This window comes from Durio zibethinus, chromosome 15, assembly GCF_047325235.1.
Source record: "Durio zibethinus cultivar Kanyao isolate XHJ-2024 chromosome 15, ASM4732523v1, whole genome shotgun sequence".
Classification (NCBI taxonomy): Eukaryota; Viridiplantae; Streptophyta; class Magnoliopsida; order Malvales; family Malvaceae; genus Durio; species Durio zibethinus.
Genome location: NC_143176.1, coordinates 23,393,403 through 23,413,630, shown reverse-complemented (window position 1 = coordinate 23,413,630; position 20,228 = coordinate 23,393,403). Strand labels below are relative to the sequence as shown.

Below are 20,228 nucleotides of genomic sequence, written 5' to 3'. Positions count from 1 at the left end.
AATCAATTTTAGCAAAATAAACGTAAACATAATTACAAGTAAAAATCCATTGTCAACCACCACCGACCGCTGACAGCCTGGCCCCGCCGGCCCTGGGTTCAAAAATACAATGGACAGACAAACACGTCAGCAACGTAAAAATAAAGAAATTTAAAATTGGGCCTACCAATTCCATCATTCATCCATTTATTTTCTATTTAAAGAAAAATTATGTAAAGCAATTCTGCACTTACAACCGCCTGTTTCTGTAAAAAAATCATTCCAAAGTTATCTCCCCTCCGTTCTCATCCTCCGTTCTGTCATTTTCATTTTGTATTACTACTATATTTCATTTAAAAAACAAAGAGAAGCAAAAGAGGGAAACAGGTCATTCCCCATAACACCGAAGGATTTATATGCAACTGTCTGTTTCTCAGATTTCTTTTTCTGTCGGACTCTCTCCCTCATCCTTCCTTTAATGCAGCAGATCTAGGTTTCTTTCATGCTCTATTTTCTATATTCATTTTTCTTATCTCATTTGCTTGTTGGGCATATCTGCAGTTGAAGCAGCTCCGCTCCCACATTTGATTCTCTACCGTTTTCAGTCGGCAATTTTAAGTGCCAATGAGCTAGGACGAGGATTCAATACATATATGTGATCGATTAAGGAGATCTGGATCACAGTTGACAAACAAAATCTGGGTCACAGTTTACAAAAAAAATTCTAAAGGAAAAAAAAATGAGTGACAACCACAAGTTTCAGCTGGGGACAATAGGTGCTTTGAGTTTATCGGTGGTCTCCTCGGTGTCCATTGTTATTTGCAACAAGGCTCTTATCAGCACTCTCGGCTTCACCTTTGGTGAGTTTGAATCAACCTCTTCTTTATCTCTATCACTTAATTCTCCGATTGCTGGATTCTTTTTTTCACATGGATTCCCTAATTTTTAGGATATCTTATTGCTTTTGATCCTTCACCAGAATTGGGCACCTCCCTTTTTTCCTCTAGAATTTTGGATTTCGGATGCCGTCAAAAATAATGTCTTTATTTTCTTTCTTGTCTGATTTATTTATTCTATCAACTATGCGACCCGATCACTATAACTAGAGATGGTTTTAGTTTTCTACTGATAAGATTAAGATGCTGAATATATATTCTAAGCAAAATTGTCATTTTGTCTCAAAATTACAAGTTGAATGGACTGTCAATTGCTGTCTTTTTTGTTAATGCGGAAATTATGAATTGATCTGCTTCTTTACATGCAACATTAGAATGCATGCTCTAGAAATATCAATCCCTTGAAAAGGAAGTTAGGAGATGGTAAGTTATTAGAATCAGAATCTATTTAAGTACAAAAATGATCAAGGAGGGATTACTGTCAATTACTATTTGTAAGCATCAATTGAGGGCACATCAGATTGGTGCTCATATGAGTGCCTGTCTAAGTGATCAAATGAATTCACAATTGATTAAGAGAAACAATCTTGGCTTCCATCCCGTGCCTCATTTGTTGCGAGTTATTTGTTGCAGATATATAACATAATATATGAGCCAACTGATTTTTTATTTGAAATACTTTTAACATTATATGTTCAAAAAGAATAGTTTAGTTAGCTCCAAGAGTTTATAAGGTTTATGTGGCAGCTTAACCTATTTAATTGTTTTGATCTCATTATATACTTATTTTTCTTTTAGATTTTAACTTCTTGTCAGTGATAGACTCTTCAGGGTATCTAATCTTTATATGGTGGTTCCATGCAATTATTGCTACATCATTTTAGTTACAATTTGATGATCGATGTTCTCATTTCCTCATTGTCATAAGAAGAAAATTTTTTCTCAAAGTGTGAGATGCAAGCTAATAGTTTATTATAATACATGTGGTTAACTGGAAAAAGCATCATAAAAATTTCACATCTTTGCTTGCATGCTATTACTTGATTATTTATGCTAATTTATTGTCTGGGTTCTGCAGCCACAACTTTGACAAGCTGGCATCTCCTAGTCACTTTTTGTTCTCTTCATGTAGCCTTATGGATGAAATTATTTGAGCACAAGCCTTTTGATGCCAGAGCTGTCATGGGATTTGGTATATTAAATGGGATATCCATTGGGCTTTTGAATCTTAGTTTGGGTTTCAATTCTGTTGGTTTCTACCAGGTAAATTTCTATTTTCCAGTCATTACCCCCTTGAATCATATGTAAGTCATGTCCAAGTTTCGGCTGATTCCAACGGAATTCATACAGAATGATACTTTGTTCTTACAGCATGTTGGGATATGGAATCTGTTAGTAGTTAGTACTATTCCAGTTCAAAGTTTAGCCCTTCTTGGTATCTTTTACAAGAAGATTAGGAGCATCAGAACCTGAAAATTTGTGTCCTTTTGTTCTGTATTTTAGATGACAAAACTGGCAATTATCCCTTGCACTGTTCTTTTGGAGACACTTTTCTTCAGGAAGAAATTCAGGTCAGTTATGAGCATGCTTGTTTCTTCCTATGACTGATGTTCTTTCATGTTCTTGTAATTTTGGTCTCTCACAACTGTGGTTTCTTGAAATTAATCTTAGTAATATATTATTTTAGAGGTTTAGAAATTGCATTGATTAGCTTAGGGGCCATTTTCTGGTGTTGACTAGGAGTGTAAATGATACATTAGTACTCGTAAGCTACTCGGGTTTGATTCGAATAAAACTGGAATTCAGCTTGATTATTATCCAGTCGAGCTCGAACTCGATTAATTCGACTCATCAATCGAGCTGAGTTCGAGTATTATTATACCCAGCTCGAGTAGCTCACGAGCCTAATCGAGCTTTTATATTTAAATATATTTTTATTATTTTAATTAATAAAATATCTCAAACTCAAGTTCGAGCTCAAGTACAAATAATCGAGCTTATTTTTACATGTTAATCAAGCCTAATCGAGTGAGCTCAATTTCTATCTTAAGTCAAGCTCGAACTAAAAAAATAAAACTCAATCGAGTTTGAGTTGAGTTTCGAGCCTCAAATTTTGAATCGAGCTCAAGCTCGAGCTTGATATTGTATCGGCTCAAATTCGATCAATTACACCCTTAGTGCTGACATGCTCACAAGAAAGAATTGAAAGCCTTGATCGTGACTGTTTTCTGCTAAATGCTAAAAGGTAGGATAAAATCATAATTCCTCCTCTTTCTATTAGAGGATGATGAGGACCTTCCGTGCTTATAGACACTTGAAATTCTAGTTTGGGATTATTTTATTCATCTGCTAAAATCCAAAATTTCTTTCTTGGATTCTATCTAAACTCCTTTTGGTCAAAGAACTCTTTAATTGTTTTATTTTGTAATTTGCTAGTGGGTTTAGGTTTTATTTGCAGTTTATACCTGCTATTATTTGGAAGTATTAATTTATTTGTTATGGCTTTGTTTTGATACATTTATATGCTATTGCAGTAGGAATATCCAGCTTTCATTGGCCATTCTACTTCTGGGTGTTGGAATTGCAACTGTAACTGATCTTCAGCTGAATCTCCTGGGTTCTATCCTTTCTCTGCTGGCGGTTGTTACTACTTGCATCGCTCAAATTTTATCCTTGGCTAGAGTGATATTTGCTATTTCTTTTCATGTTTTATTTCTCTCATTTATTTGGATGTCTTGAAACAACGAATGAACTGTTAAATTTGTGCTGCATCAATAGGTTTTTCTTTCTCTAAGTACAAAACTCTTTCAGTTGTTTAAGTTCTTAACTCATTCCTCTTAGATGACTAATACCATTCAGAAGAAGTTCAAAGTATCTTCAACCCAACTTCTCTACCAGTCTTGCCCTTATCAGGCAATAACGTTGTTCGTCATTGGCCCATTCCTGGACGGGCTTTTGACTAACCACAATGTTTTTGCTTTCAAGTATACCCCTCAAGTGCTGGTAAGAATGGAATCATTGCTGAAAAATTCCAAATAACCCCATCCCCCTGAATAAACAAAAAAAAAAAAAAATGAAATAGAGAAAATTTAGTAGTACTATAATTTTCTTGTATTTCCTTGCTTCTACTTGTTTTAATGTGCAATTATTGTTGCAGTTCTTCATTGTTCTGTCCTGCCTGATATCCGTCTCTGTTAACTTTAGCACATTTCTGGTAATTGGAAAGACATCTCCTGTCACATATCAGGTCCTGGGACATCTGAAAACATGCCTTGTTTTGGCCTTTGGTTATGTTTTACTTCATGATCCATTTAGCTGGCGCAACATTTTGGGAATCTTGATTGCAGTAGTTGGAATGGTCCTTTATTCATATTATTGCACCGTTGAGAGCCAGCAGCAGAAGGCTAGTGAAGTATCAGCACAGTTGCCACAGGTAGTTCTTTGTGTCCGTTTGTGTTGTTTTAATGAACTCGCCAAACAAATTGTTATATGTGATCCTTGTTTTTCTGACATCTAGGAATGTTTGCTGACCTATTTTCCTCTTTCTTGAATGATGCAGGTTAAGGAAAGTGAATCTGACCCTCTGATAAGTGTGGACAATGGAAGTGGGATGTTGAGTGATGGTGTTGTTCCAAAATCTCCTGTATGGAATTCGAACAAGGACCTGCATGCGTAAATTCTTCCAAAATGTTATATTAATTCGTCCTAGACGAAAAATTAGTAATCAGAACTGTTCCAGCGATGAAGATGTTGCTGGTAAGTGTGGCTCACAGCTACAGTAGGCGTTATTTTGGAGATCATTTCTACAGAATGTTAGTTTAAAGGGTGGAAGGAAATACGCAATGACGTAGCAGTTTTGATTGATAGTTGTGTATCAGGATTCAGGCGTGGGAATGGAATGCAAACCAGAATTGAATTTGTTAAATGCTTAATGTTCCCAGACACCTAACATTTTTCCGAGCAGTTATTTCTGTTTAGAAATATTCTAATATTTTAAGAAAGGAAGGCGTATTCTCATTCTCATTTTCATCTAGTATTCGATATTATTTTTAAGATTAGTATGTTAATGTAATAATCAAAGTAGTCTTATTATTAAGGTATTGAAATTACTTTATCTAGTCAATAATTATTTATTTATAGGAATTAAATATCATTGTGATTACTAAAATTTAAATATTATTTTATTTAAAAGTATAAAAATAATAATTTGTAAAATCTATTAATATTTTGTTTATTTTATAATAAAGTATGATTAAATTATTAAATTAATAAATATATTTATTTCTTAGGTAAATTAATTTTTATAATATAAATTATGTAAACAAATATTCAAATTAAAAAAAAAAAATAATCTATTAAAGTCATTATAAAAAATTATATTATAAATAAAATATTTAAAAAGTAAAAAATATACAAATTATTTTTAAATTTGTTATGAATATTAATTTAAAAATATAAAATAATTACAATTTTAAGAAAAAATAAGTTTTTAACATATAAATGAGTAATATAAAATAATTATAATTTTAAGAAAAAAATAAAATTTTAATTTACACATTAAATGAATAATATTGATTATTATTAAATTTATATATCATTTCATTTTGATGATAAAATTTTTCATTTTTTTGAATATAAAAAATTATCGTCACTTAAAATATTAATCTAATCACTTTTAGTGATTTAAAATTACTGTCATATAAAATCATAAAATGCTTATCAAACATAATAATCCAGTCACTATAATTTTTGTATATTCAAACACTAAATTATTAATTTGTATATTCAAAATGTATCTTGGACTAGGTTACTCTCTAAGGGCCAGTTTGGATCTCACCGTAATTTCAATGCGATGAGATTTTTGCCTTCAAATGAAATCAATTGCATTGGTCACGATGTTTGGAAATCGTGGCTTCGTTGCGGTGACAGCCATTCCAATAAATAGAAGCAATTATTTTGGCTTGACTCATTAGATCCTCAATGGTAAATAATTTTGTGTTGAGAAGAATGACTCCTTTCATTTTTTATTTTAATTTTTTATTTAAAACTGTGAAATAATTTTATTATTTTTTATATAAATTATTGTTTATCATAAAAATAGTTTAAAAATTATTTATTTATTTTATAAATATTAAATTACTTAAAATTTTTATTATATATAAAATTTAATCTAATATATTTAATGATCTTTTTTTTTTCATCATAATTCAATTCACTATTGTATATATATTCAAATACATTTTTCATTATTGATTTTAATCCTACCGTTGTAATAATTAATTTTTACTTTCCTCACTATTTTTAATTTAACCGAATCTAATCTCATTGCCATACAAATCCACGTAAGTGTTAGCGAAGTAAAGGATGGTAAAACAACCTATTGCCTTGGAATTGCTCTTTCAGTGTGGCGTCTCTGTGTACCAACCCTAAACCCTGAATGAATAGGCAATTAATACATATCAGAGATCAGAATGAGGGGCTAAAATAACAAATAGCCTTATGGCCCTCGTATCCACTATCCAATTCCATATGTGAATATCAAGTATAATATTAGTATCTTGTGGATAGTTTTTAGGGTGAACACCCTTTCCATAATTATACTCAAAGGTCACAGTACAGAAGACGAATTCCTCCTAGATAAACTGCTAGAAATGGTCGTATGCCAATAAGAGCTAAATCACGTGATGAATCATCAATTTCTGAGTTAGAGGAAAGTGATGTAGAAGAAGATTCCAAGAACGATGAAACAACTACATTAAATAATTAATGAGGAAACGTCCAGTGGTTTTGGTGAACCTCTGGCTTACTCTTGTGACAGTCAGGGTAATGGTTTGAAGGATCAAAGTTCCAACATGGTTCGAGCAAGATGGCTATATGAACCTGACAAGAGAGACAGAATAACAGCTTCCCACTTTAGGAAAATTTTTCGCTGTTCTTGTTAAAGGTTGGAGAATTCAATGGGATTTGATTACTTTGAAATTTCCATATGGAGGGAGTCTTTCATGTTACATCAGGCAAACCTTTTGAAATCATTAAAGTAGGAAGCACATGTATGTTCTATTTCCCATTTTTATTTCTGCAGTATCTTTTCGAAAACCAGTTAATCTTATTTTGCTCAAGTTTTTAAAACTGTTAGTTGCCATCATTTAGTTGCTTTATTGTGTTGGAGAAGAAATTTAAAGAAGAAAAATTTAGGTTGGCATGCATCATTTTTTGTGAGCTATTTGACAAGGTTTATAACATTAAACACTTTATATTGCACCAGATCCACAAAATGGTTGGTACTGCTGTGGCTGTGAAGAGCAAGTTGCTCCCAAGAGATATTCTAATGTTATCACTAACCAAGTTCTCATGGATTGTCTTATCGCTTGCTGCACCTGAAGTTCTAATTTTGAGGGGAACACATTCACATTGAGAAAGATGCCTGGTAATATAATAACAAGACCTGAAATGCTGACATTGGTTGAATCAGAAGAAATCCTCAAGGCAGTTAACAAGTTCTACACATCTGTAATGTTGCCACAAGTTTCAAAATTCTTGGACCCTTCCAACCTGGAAAGAATGGGTTGAAATTTAGATGCCAGCACAAGCATTCCCGACGCACAGTTGAATGAAGTCAGTAATGCCTGGAAGCTGTGGAAGGAAAAGTTGCAGATTAATCGAACAACTTCTGCATCAGCAGTGGGCAGATAAAGCAATGTGAAATGTTCATATAATTGATCGTGAAGTTGTTTTCTAAGCTGACCATATTTCAAACCTGGAAGCCTTCAAGTATTAGGAGGAAGCATTGCCATTTGCAGTGCATATATGTAGGTTCTACTATACAAAATTGAATTAGCGGGAAAATATTGGCAAAATGACAAGCAATGGAATGCACAAACATTGGTTTAAATATATTAACGATTGAAAAGAAAAATATATGAATTAAAACATCTTTCTGTCTCAAATATGACTTCACTTACCCTGAAGCCTTGTCTGTAAGCACTAAAAAGAGCAAATGTGATTTAAACTTTTTCAATGCTCTCAACTTTTGGCACCTCAAACATTTTGAACCTGATATGCTGAGCTACACTGTTAATTTTCTTGGTTGATTTCAGTAGCCTTACGTGTTTATATTTGAGGACAACGGTGCAACAATTTGTTGGTATGTTATATTCATTCTTTTAGTATCTTGTTTTGCTACGAAGGTGCTTGTTTTTGTTGATCCTCCCATATTCCATTGAGATATCAAGGCCAGCAACATACTACTGGATTCAAGGTTCACTGCAACAGTTGCTGATTTTGGACTATCAAGATTTGCCCCAGTTCCAGATGTAGAAAGGGCAGTGCCTGCTCATGTATCTACAGCTGTAAAGTGGACTCCAGTAAGTCTCATATTGAAAATTTCAGAGAAATAATGAAACTAATAAGCTGTAGCTTGATAAGAGACCTGATTTTGATTTTACTTCTCTCTCTCTTTTTTATTTGGTACAATTCCTCTTTTTCCTGATCATATCACCGGTCTTCTAGATTGAAACACTAATGTTCCAGAACCTATGAGTCCTTAAGTTATAATGTCAGCATTTGGACAAGCTATCATGGCAAAATGAAAGTTTTGGAAATGTTAATAATACAAAATATTCATAAGGCAAGCCAGAATTTGGTTTAATATGATGAAAAAACCTCCTTTATACATAACTTTAAAGAGGTGCACGGGAAATATGCTATAAGATTGAATTCAAAATAGGTAAAATTGACTTGCACTATCTCATGGAAGATGTAATAATCAGGATATGGTTATACATATATATATATATATATTTGTTTATTTATTTATAACATCTCCATTTCTAATATTTGTTTTCTCTTAGGAGGGTTACCTCGACCCCCAGTATTTTCTAACACATATGTTGACAGACAAGAGTGATGTTTATAGCCTAATCAGCTTTACTGTTGTATTTCTAGAGCTTGACTGGGATGCAACCGATCTCACATGGCACAAACATTGTTAGAGAGGTAATTTTCTATCCGCATCTTTTCTTTGAAATTCGGATTTTGATTGCAGTGGCATCCTCCACTTCACATGGGAAATATTAGGTTGAAAATGAAAGTTATTAGATTATAACAAAAAATGAGATGTAGGCTTTATTTCCGCTAAAATGAAGAGAGAGTAGAGAAAAGAGAAAAAGAGCAGTACTTCTGTTTTTCTCCTTAGGGAAGTGGTTGGGTGCTTAGCGAAAATTTACAATTTGTCTCATTTGACATTCTAACCCCGTCGGTCTATAAAATGGCCACTGCGTGTTGAGTTGAGCAATGGCCCATATCGTGGGAGACGATGATCTTGATATTTAAGCCCGGAGCAGCTCACCCCGTCTGTTCTACTTTTTGGGCCGATTCCATCTTTTATATGATAACTTGAAATAGATTCGTGCGTTTCTGCAAGATAAATTTTTTATTTATAATAAATAATATTCATGATAGATTTAATAAATTAGTGAGTATAGTTTATTTATAATTTTTTTTAAAAAAAGCAACGATTAACGAAAATTTATCAATTAATTTATATATAACTTCAAGCATGGCAATCCATTGACTTTGGGTAGGCAGTCGATTTCTCTTTTGTTAAGCTTTGTTTGTATCTTTATATAATGCACGGCAGTCAACCGCTTTAGCAAAGGCAGTCGACTGAGACAAATACATGGCAATCAACTATTCTTGCTAAGACAATCGACTACTCTGACGGTATTCTTTCTTACATTGATTCTTTTAAGTCTAGAATCAATCATTTCGACTATGAAATATTATTTTATAACATGTTTAATATACAAGATTATGAATATGATAATATAAAATAATATTATAAATATAATTAGATTAAATAATATATACTTTTTATTTAATGTATATAAGCATTAAGATAAAATAAATTTATTTATTAATCAAAATTATTCTTCCATAAGGTTTTATACAATTTAAATTATTTATATAATTTTTAAAAATATAATAAAATATGTAAATTTAATCATATGAATTAAAAATAATCATCTTTATTTTGAGATAATTAAATTATCTTATATTAAAAAGATGATTAATCCTTGCAATCATATTTCTTCTTTTTATATATAAATTAAATATAATATGAAATAATTATTATCCTATCAGCATTTTATACACCAAACATGACATTAAGCTATTCAACAATATGATTTCTCTTAACATTTTTTATATTTTGAAAATATTTTCAATCGTGCATGCTGTTGGAATCTTGCTTGATAGCAGCATCCAAATTGTCCACGTGTTGGAAAATATTCTTATAATCAAAAACTATATAGTATAAATGCGAAAACCATAATTGAAAGGTAAAAAAAAAAATAAAAGGTTAATACCTTGAATAAGCCTTAAATTATTGTTAAATGTTCAATGTGTATATGAAGTTTAAAAATTTATAATGTGATACTTAAATTATAAATCAATTAACTAATGTGATACTGATTAAAAATTTACAAACGCACAAATCGTATAAGTAATAAGTAAAGATCGTACCCACAAGAATTGTAATAGAATTAATACTAAGTATCGAAATTATAACAATCTAATTATATTCAAAAAAATTAAAATTAATGTGCAAGAACTAAATTAAACTACTTAAATAATCAAATATAATGTAGCAACTTAAGAAATTAAATTATCATGCAACAATACTAAATTAACTAAAACTAAACTTAACAAATTCAATTTTAACTCATGAAACCTTAAAAATAACAAATTAAACCCGATCTAACACGCTTGAATTATAAATAATATAAATAAATTTAAATTGTACCTAATAGAATTGAACTTAAGCAAATTAAACTTTAAATCATGTATAGACATTAAACCTAATTTAATAATTTGAAATCATAACTTATGCAACTAAATTTAACTTCAAAAACCTTAAATCAAATTAGAACATAACTAAATTAATCTTAAATTGCATGAATTGAACTTGAATTAAAATTAAAATAATAAATTAAAGTAAATAGTAAGAACAAAAAATTAAAAATTTTGAACTTAAATTAAATCAAAACAAAATTTAAATTGTTTGAAAACTTAAATTAAACTTGCATAAATTTAAATTAATTTGAAAAAAAAAAACTGAATTGAATTGAAAATTTTAGTAAATAATGCAAAAGAGCTTAAAAAAAAAAAACAATAGCCGTCTATCACCCTAAGCCTTAAACTAAAAAAAAAAAAAAACTTAAAAGAACAAGAAAACGAGAAAAACCCTATAAAACTATAAAGCTATAAGATGGGTTGTCACCTCAACCATGATTTTTTCCAATGCCTAATCTAGCTATTTATAGAATAACGATACAAAGAATCCTAAGGTTAAAAGGATAGGTAGATGGTGGTTAAGGCTTTCTTCAAGAGAAAAGAATGTTTGGTAGTTACTTTTAATCCCTTTAAGCCTTTTTGCATGAGAATTCCAACTTGAACTATGCTTTAACACTTTTTGGGCTTTTCTTAACTTAGGGCTTGAATTATGAAATCAATTGATCTTATATCAAAATCTTAAATTTTGTACTTATGTTTCGAGTTAAAAAGTTCTTGAAAAAAAAAGAGAAGTAAAATTTTAATTGTGTTCTCTTCATGCGTTACACCTTTTTTACAGTGCTCTTTCATCTTCATACAAATCCTACTCTTGGTAGGAATATCCTATTCAAACTAAGATTTACTAATCAACTTAAAAAAATCAACTCTAAGTAAAATAACCAAGTGTACTTACTAATTAAGGTAGGAATTTCAAGTTAAAGTAAGAAAACCTTCTTGAACTAAAATTACTAAAAGTGATTTAGACTTTATCAAATTTGAACAAATTTTTCAAACCAACATGTTATATAAGTATTCAAATCATCTTTTTTAGCTAATGAAAAAAAAACTTATTGCATATCATCCATTACTAATCTCACGCATTACACATTACATAAGTTACAATAGACTTGCATTTAACTCAAAATTCCTCTTCTACCCATTACAATAAACAAATATCCCTTAAATAATTCTTGCATGCATTTTTTGAAATTTTAAACAAATTGATTAATTCTTCCCTCCTTAGGTTCAGCAACACTAATATTTCATAAATTCATTACTCTAACTTGAAGATTTCCAAAAATCATCAAGAACATATTAAGAACAATCCAAAATTACTCCAAATACACCAAGATTCAATCAATATTGATAAAAAAACTGCAAGATTTTTCAAGATTACCAAAATTTCATCTTTTCTTTAGGATTTTTTACAAATCAAGAAATTAAGTACATTAAGAGTAAAAAGGAGCTTATTTTACCAAAAATAAAATAAAAATAACTCATTTAAACGTTAAAAATAATTTTATTTTATAAAATAATAAAGTACTTAGAGGTAGAGATTTAAAAAACGGTGCAGTAGTGATATAACAGCCATTATTTTAACGCCCATCGCTATCGAGGAAAAAATAAAAGTGAATTTGAAACACATTTGAAACGATGTCTCGCAGCAATAAAAAAAGGGTAATGGATATTAAAAGAAAAAAAATCGACTAAAAACAATCACATCCCACCCAAAATTTTGTTAAAAAAATCACAAGCCAACCAATAATCGAAAAAAAAAAAAAAAAACCTTTGAATATCTTACTGGGAACTAGGGAGGTTATGGCCTATGAGAGAGCTGAACTTTGAAGGCAAGAATCGTCGAATCTGTGTGGTAGGCCGGAGGCTTGTGTCGATCAGGTTTTAGGTCTTTAATTACGAAATTGGAACTGCCGGAATCTATAGAGGAGGCAAGATTTGGGTGAGAGAGAAGAGAAGACTTGAAGACATGAATCGATCAGGGGATTTGTAAGTGTTGATTAGGGGATTTATCAATTCAGGGTTGTTTACGTTTGAGTCATTGAGAAATAGGGAGTGTTGTCCACAATTGAGTGAGATTGTGAGAGAAAAATGAATAGCTTTTTGCGAGTTGGGAGAAATACGAAGAATGAAGAATATGGTAAGTGATTATGATTTCTAAGTGAATGAAAAGTTGAGACAAGCAGATAAGGCAGGTGACTAGATGAGAAAATTAGAAAAAGTGAAGGGGCATGGGCTGTTTGCGGGTTGTGGTGGTTAGGTCGGTCATATTTTTGTAATTTAATGTTTAATTTTATTAAAAGGAATTAATGTGATATAATATTAAAAATAATTTATGATAAAAACATTAAATCAATTAATGTGTTAAAAAGATTTTATGATTATTTAATATTATATTTTATAGTAAACGGTATAAAATTAAAAAAAAAATCTCATCCATGATAATTATAATGATCATAATAATTTTTATTATATTACAATTACGATATAAGAGAAAACACAATTATAATCATATTTTTAATCATTTTTTAGATGATTATTTTTCATCATTCGTTATCATTTAAAATTAATCACATTAAAAATTAATATTATATTAATTAACAAATATATAATTAAAATATCATATTAAAATTTTTTAAAATTTAAATATTATATTAAATATTTTATTATAGATTATGAATCATTCATTATATTAACTAAAAAGAATAGAGACACGGTAAAGCTTAACTTACCCTATCAGAGGAAATAGTGTCCCAGACCTGATCGCATCCGTGAAGTGCTCGCTCAACCTCAACTGCAGTTTGATCATCCCATTGCATAAGAAGGTAGACATGCAGGATAAAAGCCACAAAGAACATCTGAAGCTCCGGATAGCAAATTTGAATAGCGGACACATAGCCCAATTCTAAAGTGGAGATGGAATTCTAGTGGTATCCTTCAATAATAAGAACGTTTGTCAACGAGAATTGAAGTTGCAACACCATAACTTGAACGACATACTACAAGGGCAAAGAGTGTTTAACATAAGTAATTAATTTGCTCAATTAGTACTAAATTACGTAATCTAATATAATCAAAATTAAATTATGTGTGGAAAAATAAAAGTAAAAGAATTCAAAGTGCAAGCATACTCGGGAACCACCGCATAATTATGGTGAAAGGCCTTGTATAAGATCTGCTTCTACGGAGGAATGGCCCCAACGAGATGGTAGCACTGGTTGAGCATATGTGTAGGTTTGGCACTTCAAGTCGAAGCAAAAAGGTATGGAATTGAGGAGCAATTGTTAGCGTTCCAGCTGCGACTTGGAATAGGTCATGTTGTAAGAGTGGCGGACAGAAGATGGCTACGTGGAGACGAGTCTTCAACTCAACATTGGGAACGAAGGACACGTGGCACAGGCAGGTTGGCTCCATTCCAAGCACTTCACCGCCTTACCTATGTATCCCTTATTCTCGTGGTAATCCGCCAGTGTCCACAGCCTTTCTGCCACTACCTCTTTTCTTTTATTTTCCCAATTATTACCTTTAAACCAAAACTAACACAAAACTGTATGCACTAAGCAGAATGGATTCAACATTTACTTTAAGGGTTAAATATAAAAATAGCATTTGTACTTTACATTTTTTGTTAGTTTAATACTTAAAAAAATAAAATTTTTAGTTTGATATTTCAATTTTGATTTTGTCATTCATTTTAGTATTTGAGATAAATATTTTTAGTCAATTTACTGATGTAACATGAATATCTAGTAAAATGTTAGCACATATTAAAAAGTTTAGTTAGCACCACATCATCAATTATTATATTAATATTAAAAAATTTAAAAAAATTTAAAAAAAATTCTTAAAAGTTTTTTAAAAAATCTGAAATATTTTTAAATTTTATTTAAAAATTTTTTAAAACTCAAAAAATTATGAAAACTTAAAAATTCAAAAAATCTTAATATTTTAATAAAAACCAAAAAAATTCTAAAAAATTCATGAAAAAAAAATTAATAAAAATAAATTTTCTTAAAATTCAAAAAATGATTCACAAAAACTTTTAAAATATTGAAAATAAAAAAATCTATATTTTTTTTAAAATTTTAAAAAATTGTAAAAAGTTTTTTAAAAACTATGAAAAATTTTCTTTTTTTGTTAATATTTTATATATTTGATCAATTGTTCAATTTTTTATTTTTTATTTTTATTAAAATTTTAAGTTTTTTTAATTTTTTAAAAATTTTAAAAAAATTTATAATGTTTTGAGAATATTTCAATTTTTTGAAAATTTTAAAATTTCAAAATTTTGATAAGTTTTAAGAATTTTTTAATAAATTTTAATAAAATTTTAATAAATTTTGAGATTTTTTATTTTCAATTTTTTAAGTTTTTGTGAATTCTTTTGAATTTTAAGAAAATTTTATTTTTATTAAAATTTTTCTATTGTTTTGAATTTTTCAAAATTTTTTTGGAATTTTGATTAAAATTTGAAGATTTTTTTAAATTTTTAAATTTTTCATAATTTTTTTAATTTTTATAATTTCTTAAAATATTTCATATTTTTAAATTTTTTTTTGCAATTTTTTAAAATATTTCATGTTTCTATAAATTTTTTTGAAATTTTCTTTTAATACTAATATGCCAATTAATGGTGTGATGATAATTGAACTTTTTGATATATGTCAATATTTTATTAGATATTCATACTATATCAATAAATTAATTAATAGCATTAGTCCGGAATACTAAAATGGATGAGGGAATGAAAATTTGAATACTCAATTGTTAATTTTATTTTTTTAGATATCAAATTGACAAAAAATATAGAAAGACTATTTTTGTATTTAACCCCTTACTTTAAATGGCTGGTTGTTGGGTTTGGAATAAATGGGCAATTTTAATTAGTGACAAATTCAAATTTCTTTTAGGATGTTCATTTATTTTATATATATAACATTGTTAAAGAATTTATTAATTTTATTAATTGAAAAGATATCCAAAAAATTTTTGAATGTATTCAAAAAAATTTTTTTTCTTTAATTTTATTGTTTTCCAATATTTAAAGATATCCAAAAAAATTTTAAAAATAGTCAATAAAAAATTCTCTTTTAATTTTTTTTAATTTTTTAAATTTTAAAAATGTCTAAAAACACTTTACGACATCATTTAAATCCACTCGTGACCTTAATCTCATATCCTTGTATTGACCACTTTGATTCATGAGTAACATTTGTAACGGACCGAAAGTTACGTTTCAGGCTCGCGCAGCTTCAGGACATGAAAATGGACTCTTCCATGCCCCTAGATCTGTCTAATATAAGAAATGTTACATAGAAACACAAGATTGCGAGACTTGGTCACCCAATACGTTGTAAAACAAAAAGGCATAGTAAGTGCCTGAAGAAAAGCTAAGAAAAGTACAACAAAAAGGATTAAGACAAAAGTAAGGATTTTATTACTCAATGATTTTGATCTTTTCTCTTTGTACATAAAAGATGGGAGACTCTCTATTTATAACTAAGTCCCCTTACAATTAATGTCTAAGATACATTCCTAAATTCTAAGGATTACATTAATTTAAATCCCATGATTCTAAGATATATGATACAATCCTTGATTCTAAGGGATATAATGCTATAGTATATTCTCAGCATTTTTTATCCAATTTGAATGGGATCTATCTTAGCTTGTTCCAAACCTCTGCTAAGCATCGTCCGTCCTTAGGCTTGTACCCATGCCTATACCTGGGCCCAACTCAGTTTTGCTAACTCTGATTATCTCATGTCTAAGACATGCTTGCACTTGGGCCCAACTATGCGTTTGTATCTCGATTATTAGTGCGTCCGTCAGGGTTTGACTGGATGCCCGCGTATGTGTCCACTTGTGCACTTACATTGCCCAAACCTAAGCTTAGCTCGACTATACCAAACCTGAACATCCTATTTGAGCCACTGGAGTCTTGATCACTGCTAGTCTCATTATTCTGAGCTAGTCTCTTGCAACCTGGACCTCCAGTGTGCCTTAGGGCCTAATCTCCTTGATTATCAGATTTGTCTCGCTAAAACTTCAACTGTCACTCTGATTTAGAGAGAATCTCTAAACCTGGTCTAGCTTGTGACAATTTCACATAGACAACTTTTCTGGACGTCTCCTTTTACGTCCAAACGTACACGGCTTTCACCTTGTGGGTTAATTCTTAATGTGTCTAACTGGCTTACTGGCCCATCAAAATTTGAAAATTCGGGCATTTTTGGCTGCTTTGCAGTTGAAGAACTTGTTGGAATATTAGTACGCTTAACTGCTTAAGCCCAAGAGGTATTTGGGTGTTGTATTTTAAATACAATTTGGGCTGATATTTGGGTTGCTTTTGCCTCCAAGCCGATACGGCTTTCACTTTTTGGGTTAATTGGTGTCCAACTGGCCTAGATCCATATTTCAAATTTTGGGCACTTTTGACTGCTTTGCGTTGCCGAACTTGCTGGAATTTGAATAGGCTCAACTGCTCAAGCCCAAGAGGCTTTTTATTTTTTAGTTGTGAAAAAAAAAATCAGGGGCGAGGGGTCATCAAATCGATAATCATTCATCACGTAAAATGGACTCCACCGTTGACTAGTGAATACTGGTATACTTCTACTACATATAAGATTTGTTTTGCTAGCATTCGCCTGAATTCCCCCTTTTTCTTCAAGATTTAGGCAAAACATTCGATGTTTGTCTATGTTCCTTTCGCTTTTGTTTCCTTAGAACAAAAAAAAAAAAAAAAATCACATCAAAGCAATTTGGGGAGAAAAAAAAACAAAACAAATGAAAGCTAAATTTTGTAGCAGTCATTTTTGGCCTAGCATTAATTCTTTGTTGCGCCGTTGGATGCTGGTCGTTACAAATTTCAATACCTTCATTGAATTACGGTCTTGTGAAGCACTTCTACCACTTCTAGATGGGCATCCTAATTCCAAATTCCACTCTTTTCTGGTCTAAATGCAATTTTTTTTTTTCAACTAGGTAGAGTTTCTTGATTTATACCATAACATGAACGTGTATAAGTAATAATTAATTTGTCAGATTTTACTATTATAATATCAACTCACCTATTATTGGTTTGACTATCAGTGGTGAGAAAGACAAAAAACAAAAAAACCATGCCTAATTTAACAAATGTGGTACTTCAGGATTTTCAAATTTCAATTGTTCTTCTATTTGCATGATTTTATCTATCTATTTGTAATAACTGGCGGAGGAAAAATCCCGGTCAAAGGGATCTATTTTTTGGAATAAAGTGTTTATGAACACCTCTAAAAACTAAAAATAAAAAAATTGAAAGAAAACCCTCAAAACGTTTAAACTCAAAAGATTAAAAAATATAATAATTTGAAGGAAAATTTTTCTAAATTCCTTAAAAATTTTCTCATAAATATCATTTTCATCAGCAAAATTGATAAATTTTCTGATAATTTATATTTATTATAAGTGAATGTTAAAAAAATTTTAGATGACCACTACCAGTCAACATAATGTTGTAAAAATTTTATGTTGCCAGTACCTACTCTCTATTATCTATAAGAATTTACTATTGTAATTTCAATTCGATAGCCTTGTTGTTTGTTTACAAAATACAAATGGAAGTTTTTATTGCAGACCACGATCATAAAAAATGGGTTCCAAAATTTCCATGCCGGACCCATAGTTCTACCAAATTGCTGATAGTACTAGTAAATAAGTAACAAGTATTTTTATCCCACTCTTTGAAATTACCATGTTAAATAAATATTTTCTTTTAATACGGTAAGATAATATATATTAACATAATTTATAAATATATAAACAGATTTTATGAATTAAAGTTGTACTTACAAATCTAGAGTAAACCAGAAAATCATTTGTAAAGCGGGCAATCACTCTTTAATAAAAAAAAACCAAAATCACTTATTTAAAAATTATTCTATTTTTATAGTCTAAATGTTACATTTAGTAAAGAAACCTCTATAAATTATTAATAGATATGACTCAATTCTCTTTCAAACTAAACTTTATTTTTTCTTTTGTTTCTTTTCATTTAAGTATGATTATTTATAATTAAATATGATGGTACTTTTATACTTATTTTAAATTAAAATAAGATAAAAATATAATCCACAAATATTGCTGTTTTGGCCACTAATTAATGCTCATTGAATTATCTGAACCATGTAAGGTGCCATGCACCTATTTCTTGTATTTTTTTTCAAGGATGAAAAATGTTTTTGAATAAAAATTTAATATTTTTTTAAGTTTTTATTGTTTTATTATAATCAATTAAAATTTTAAATATTTATTTTTAATAATTAAATTTTATTAGATAAAATTAATTAACCATTAATATTCATTTGTATTTAATTTGAATGAAAATAAAATTTTTAAAATTTAATTGAGAAAAAATAAATATTTAAGAATTTAATTGATTTAAAATAAAAATTTATGATTTAATTAATTATAACAAAGTATTAAAATTTTAAATAATTATTAAATTTTTATTAGAGATTTTTTTATCAGAATCAATTCTTGTATTTAATTAATATAAAAATATTACTATAATAATAATATCTTAACTCGCTGACAATACCATTAAAGTGAACATAAATACATACACCAGTTAATAATAAGGACAATTGCCAATTGGATTTTGGGAAAATGAATGTTGATTACATCATTGTGTTGATTTTGCTGCACATGATAAAAGAAAAAGTTTAATTGGTACCATGACAATGACAAGGATGAAAAGAGGGTCCAAGATGGCTAACTAACGCCGAGGCATGGGGTTGGCCAATCTTGACCGTTTTTAAATGCAAAGTCATTAATTTTAAAGCCAAAAATTCAACACAGTAAAGCCTACCATGAATCCTGGATCATTGGCACATAGAATTGTAGGACTGTACCTAACCTGATCAGCTGCTTTCTATCTGACTAATTATTCCTTATTTTCCGATTAAATGGGCCCGATGCCCAGCAAGAGAAAGAGTAGTTAGAACTTGATCAGTGTGGATTGTGGACTGTGGAAGAACCCCGCAACAGGTGGGAAACGAAAATTGGAAAAAGTTGAGCGCCCTTCACACGATGAAGTTAAGACTTGGACTTGGAACTTCGATATCAGTCAATATTTTTATGAGCCACTGGCCAGATAAGAGATAACCCCGAAACTTACATGATTTCTTTAAAATTAAAGAAGGAAATGAAAGATCAATGAAACCCCGTTGCAACTGCGTGAATTTTCCTTCCAACAAAGAGAAAAGTTCTCTTCTTTAGACCAAGCAGCAAACATGCTGCCTTTGTGTGATTACTGGTTTGAAGACTTCATGAACTGAAATGAAATTAAAAAAAAAAAAGACTAAAAGCTGTTCCAATGTTATCACTTTACAATCAAAGTTGACTAGACCACATATTAAAGTCTTATGTTTAAAATTACCATTTACATTCCATAAAATACGTCCTCTTTATTGTTTACGACCAAACCGTCCTAACCCTTTCCCTATATAACTATCTTTGCGCCAA

The 20,228-nt window shown here is 29.8% G+C and overlaps 1 protein-coding gene and 1 long non-coding RNA gene across 3 annotated transcripts; one reads left to right on the top strand and one right to left on the bottom strand.

The window, feature by feature from the left end:
• Nucleotides 1-231: 231 nt before the first annotated feature.
• On the top strand, nt 232-4,899 carry LOC111301498 (UDP-xylose transporter 3). Its single transcript, XM_022897199.2, has 8 exons — nt 232-472; nt 541-839; nt 1,954-2,138; nt 2,379-2,446; nt 3,410-3,542; nt 3,717-3,878; nt 4,033-4,308; nt 4,435-4,899. The coding sequence occupies exons 2-8, from the start codon at nt 719-721 to the stop codon at nt 4,549-4,551; spliced, it is 1,062 nt and encodes a 353-aa protein (XP_022752934.2). The 5' UTR covers nt 232-472; nt 541-718; the 3' UTR covers nt 4,552-4,899.
• A 1,454-nt stretch (nt 4,900-6,353) lies between these two features.
• Nucleotides 6,354-14,143, bottom strand: LOC149514793 (uncharacterized). Of its 2 annotated transcripts, none has more exons than XR_016328366.1 (3): nt 13,853-14,143; nt 13,454-13,720; nt 6,354-8,222 (listed from the first exon to the last, which is right to left on the bottom strand). It is a non-coding gene; the product is annotated as an uncharacterized LOC149514793 (long non-coding RNA). The 2 variants fall into 2 exon arrangements; XR_016328367.1 differs by lacking the exons at nt 13,454-13,720; nt 13,853-14,143 and adding exons at nt 8,305-9,290; nt 12,508-12,976.
• Between the last annotated feature and the right edge of the window lie 6,085 nt (nt 14,144-20,228).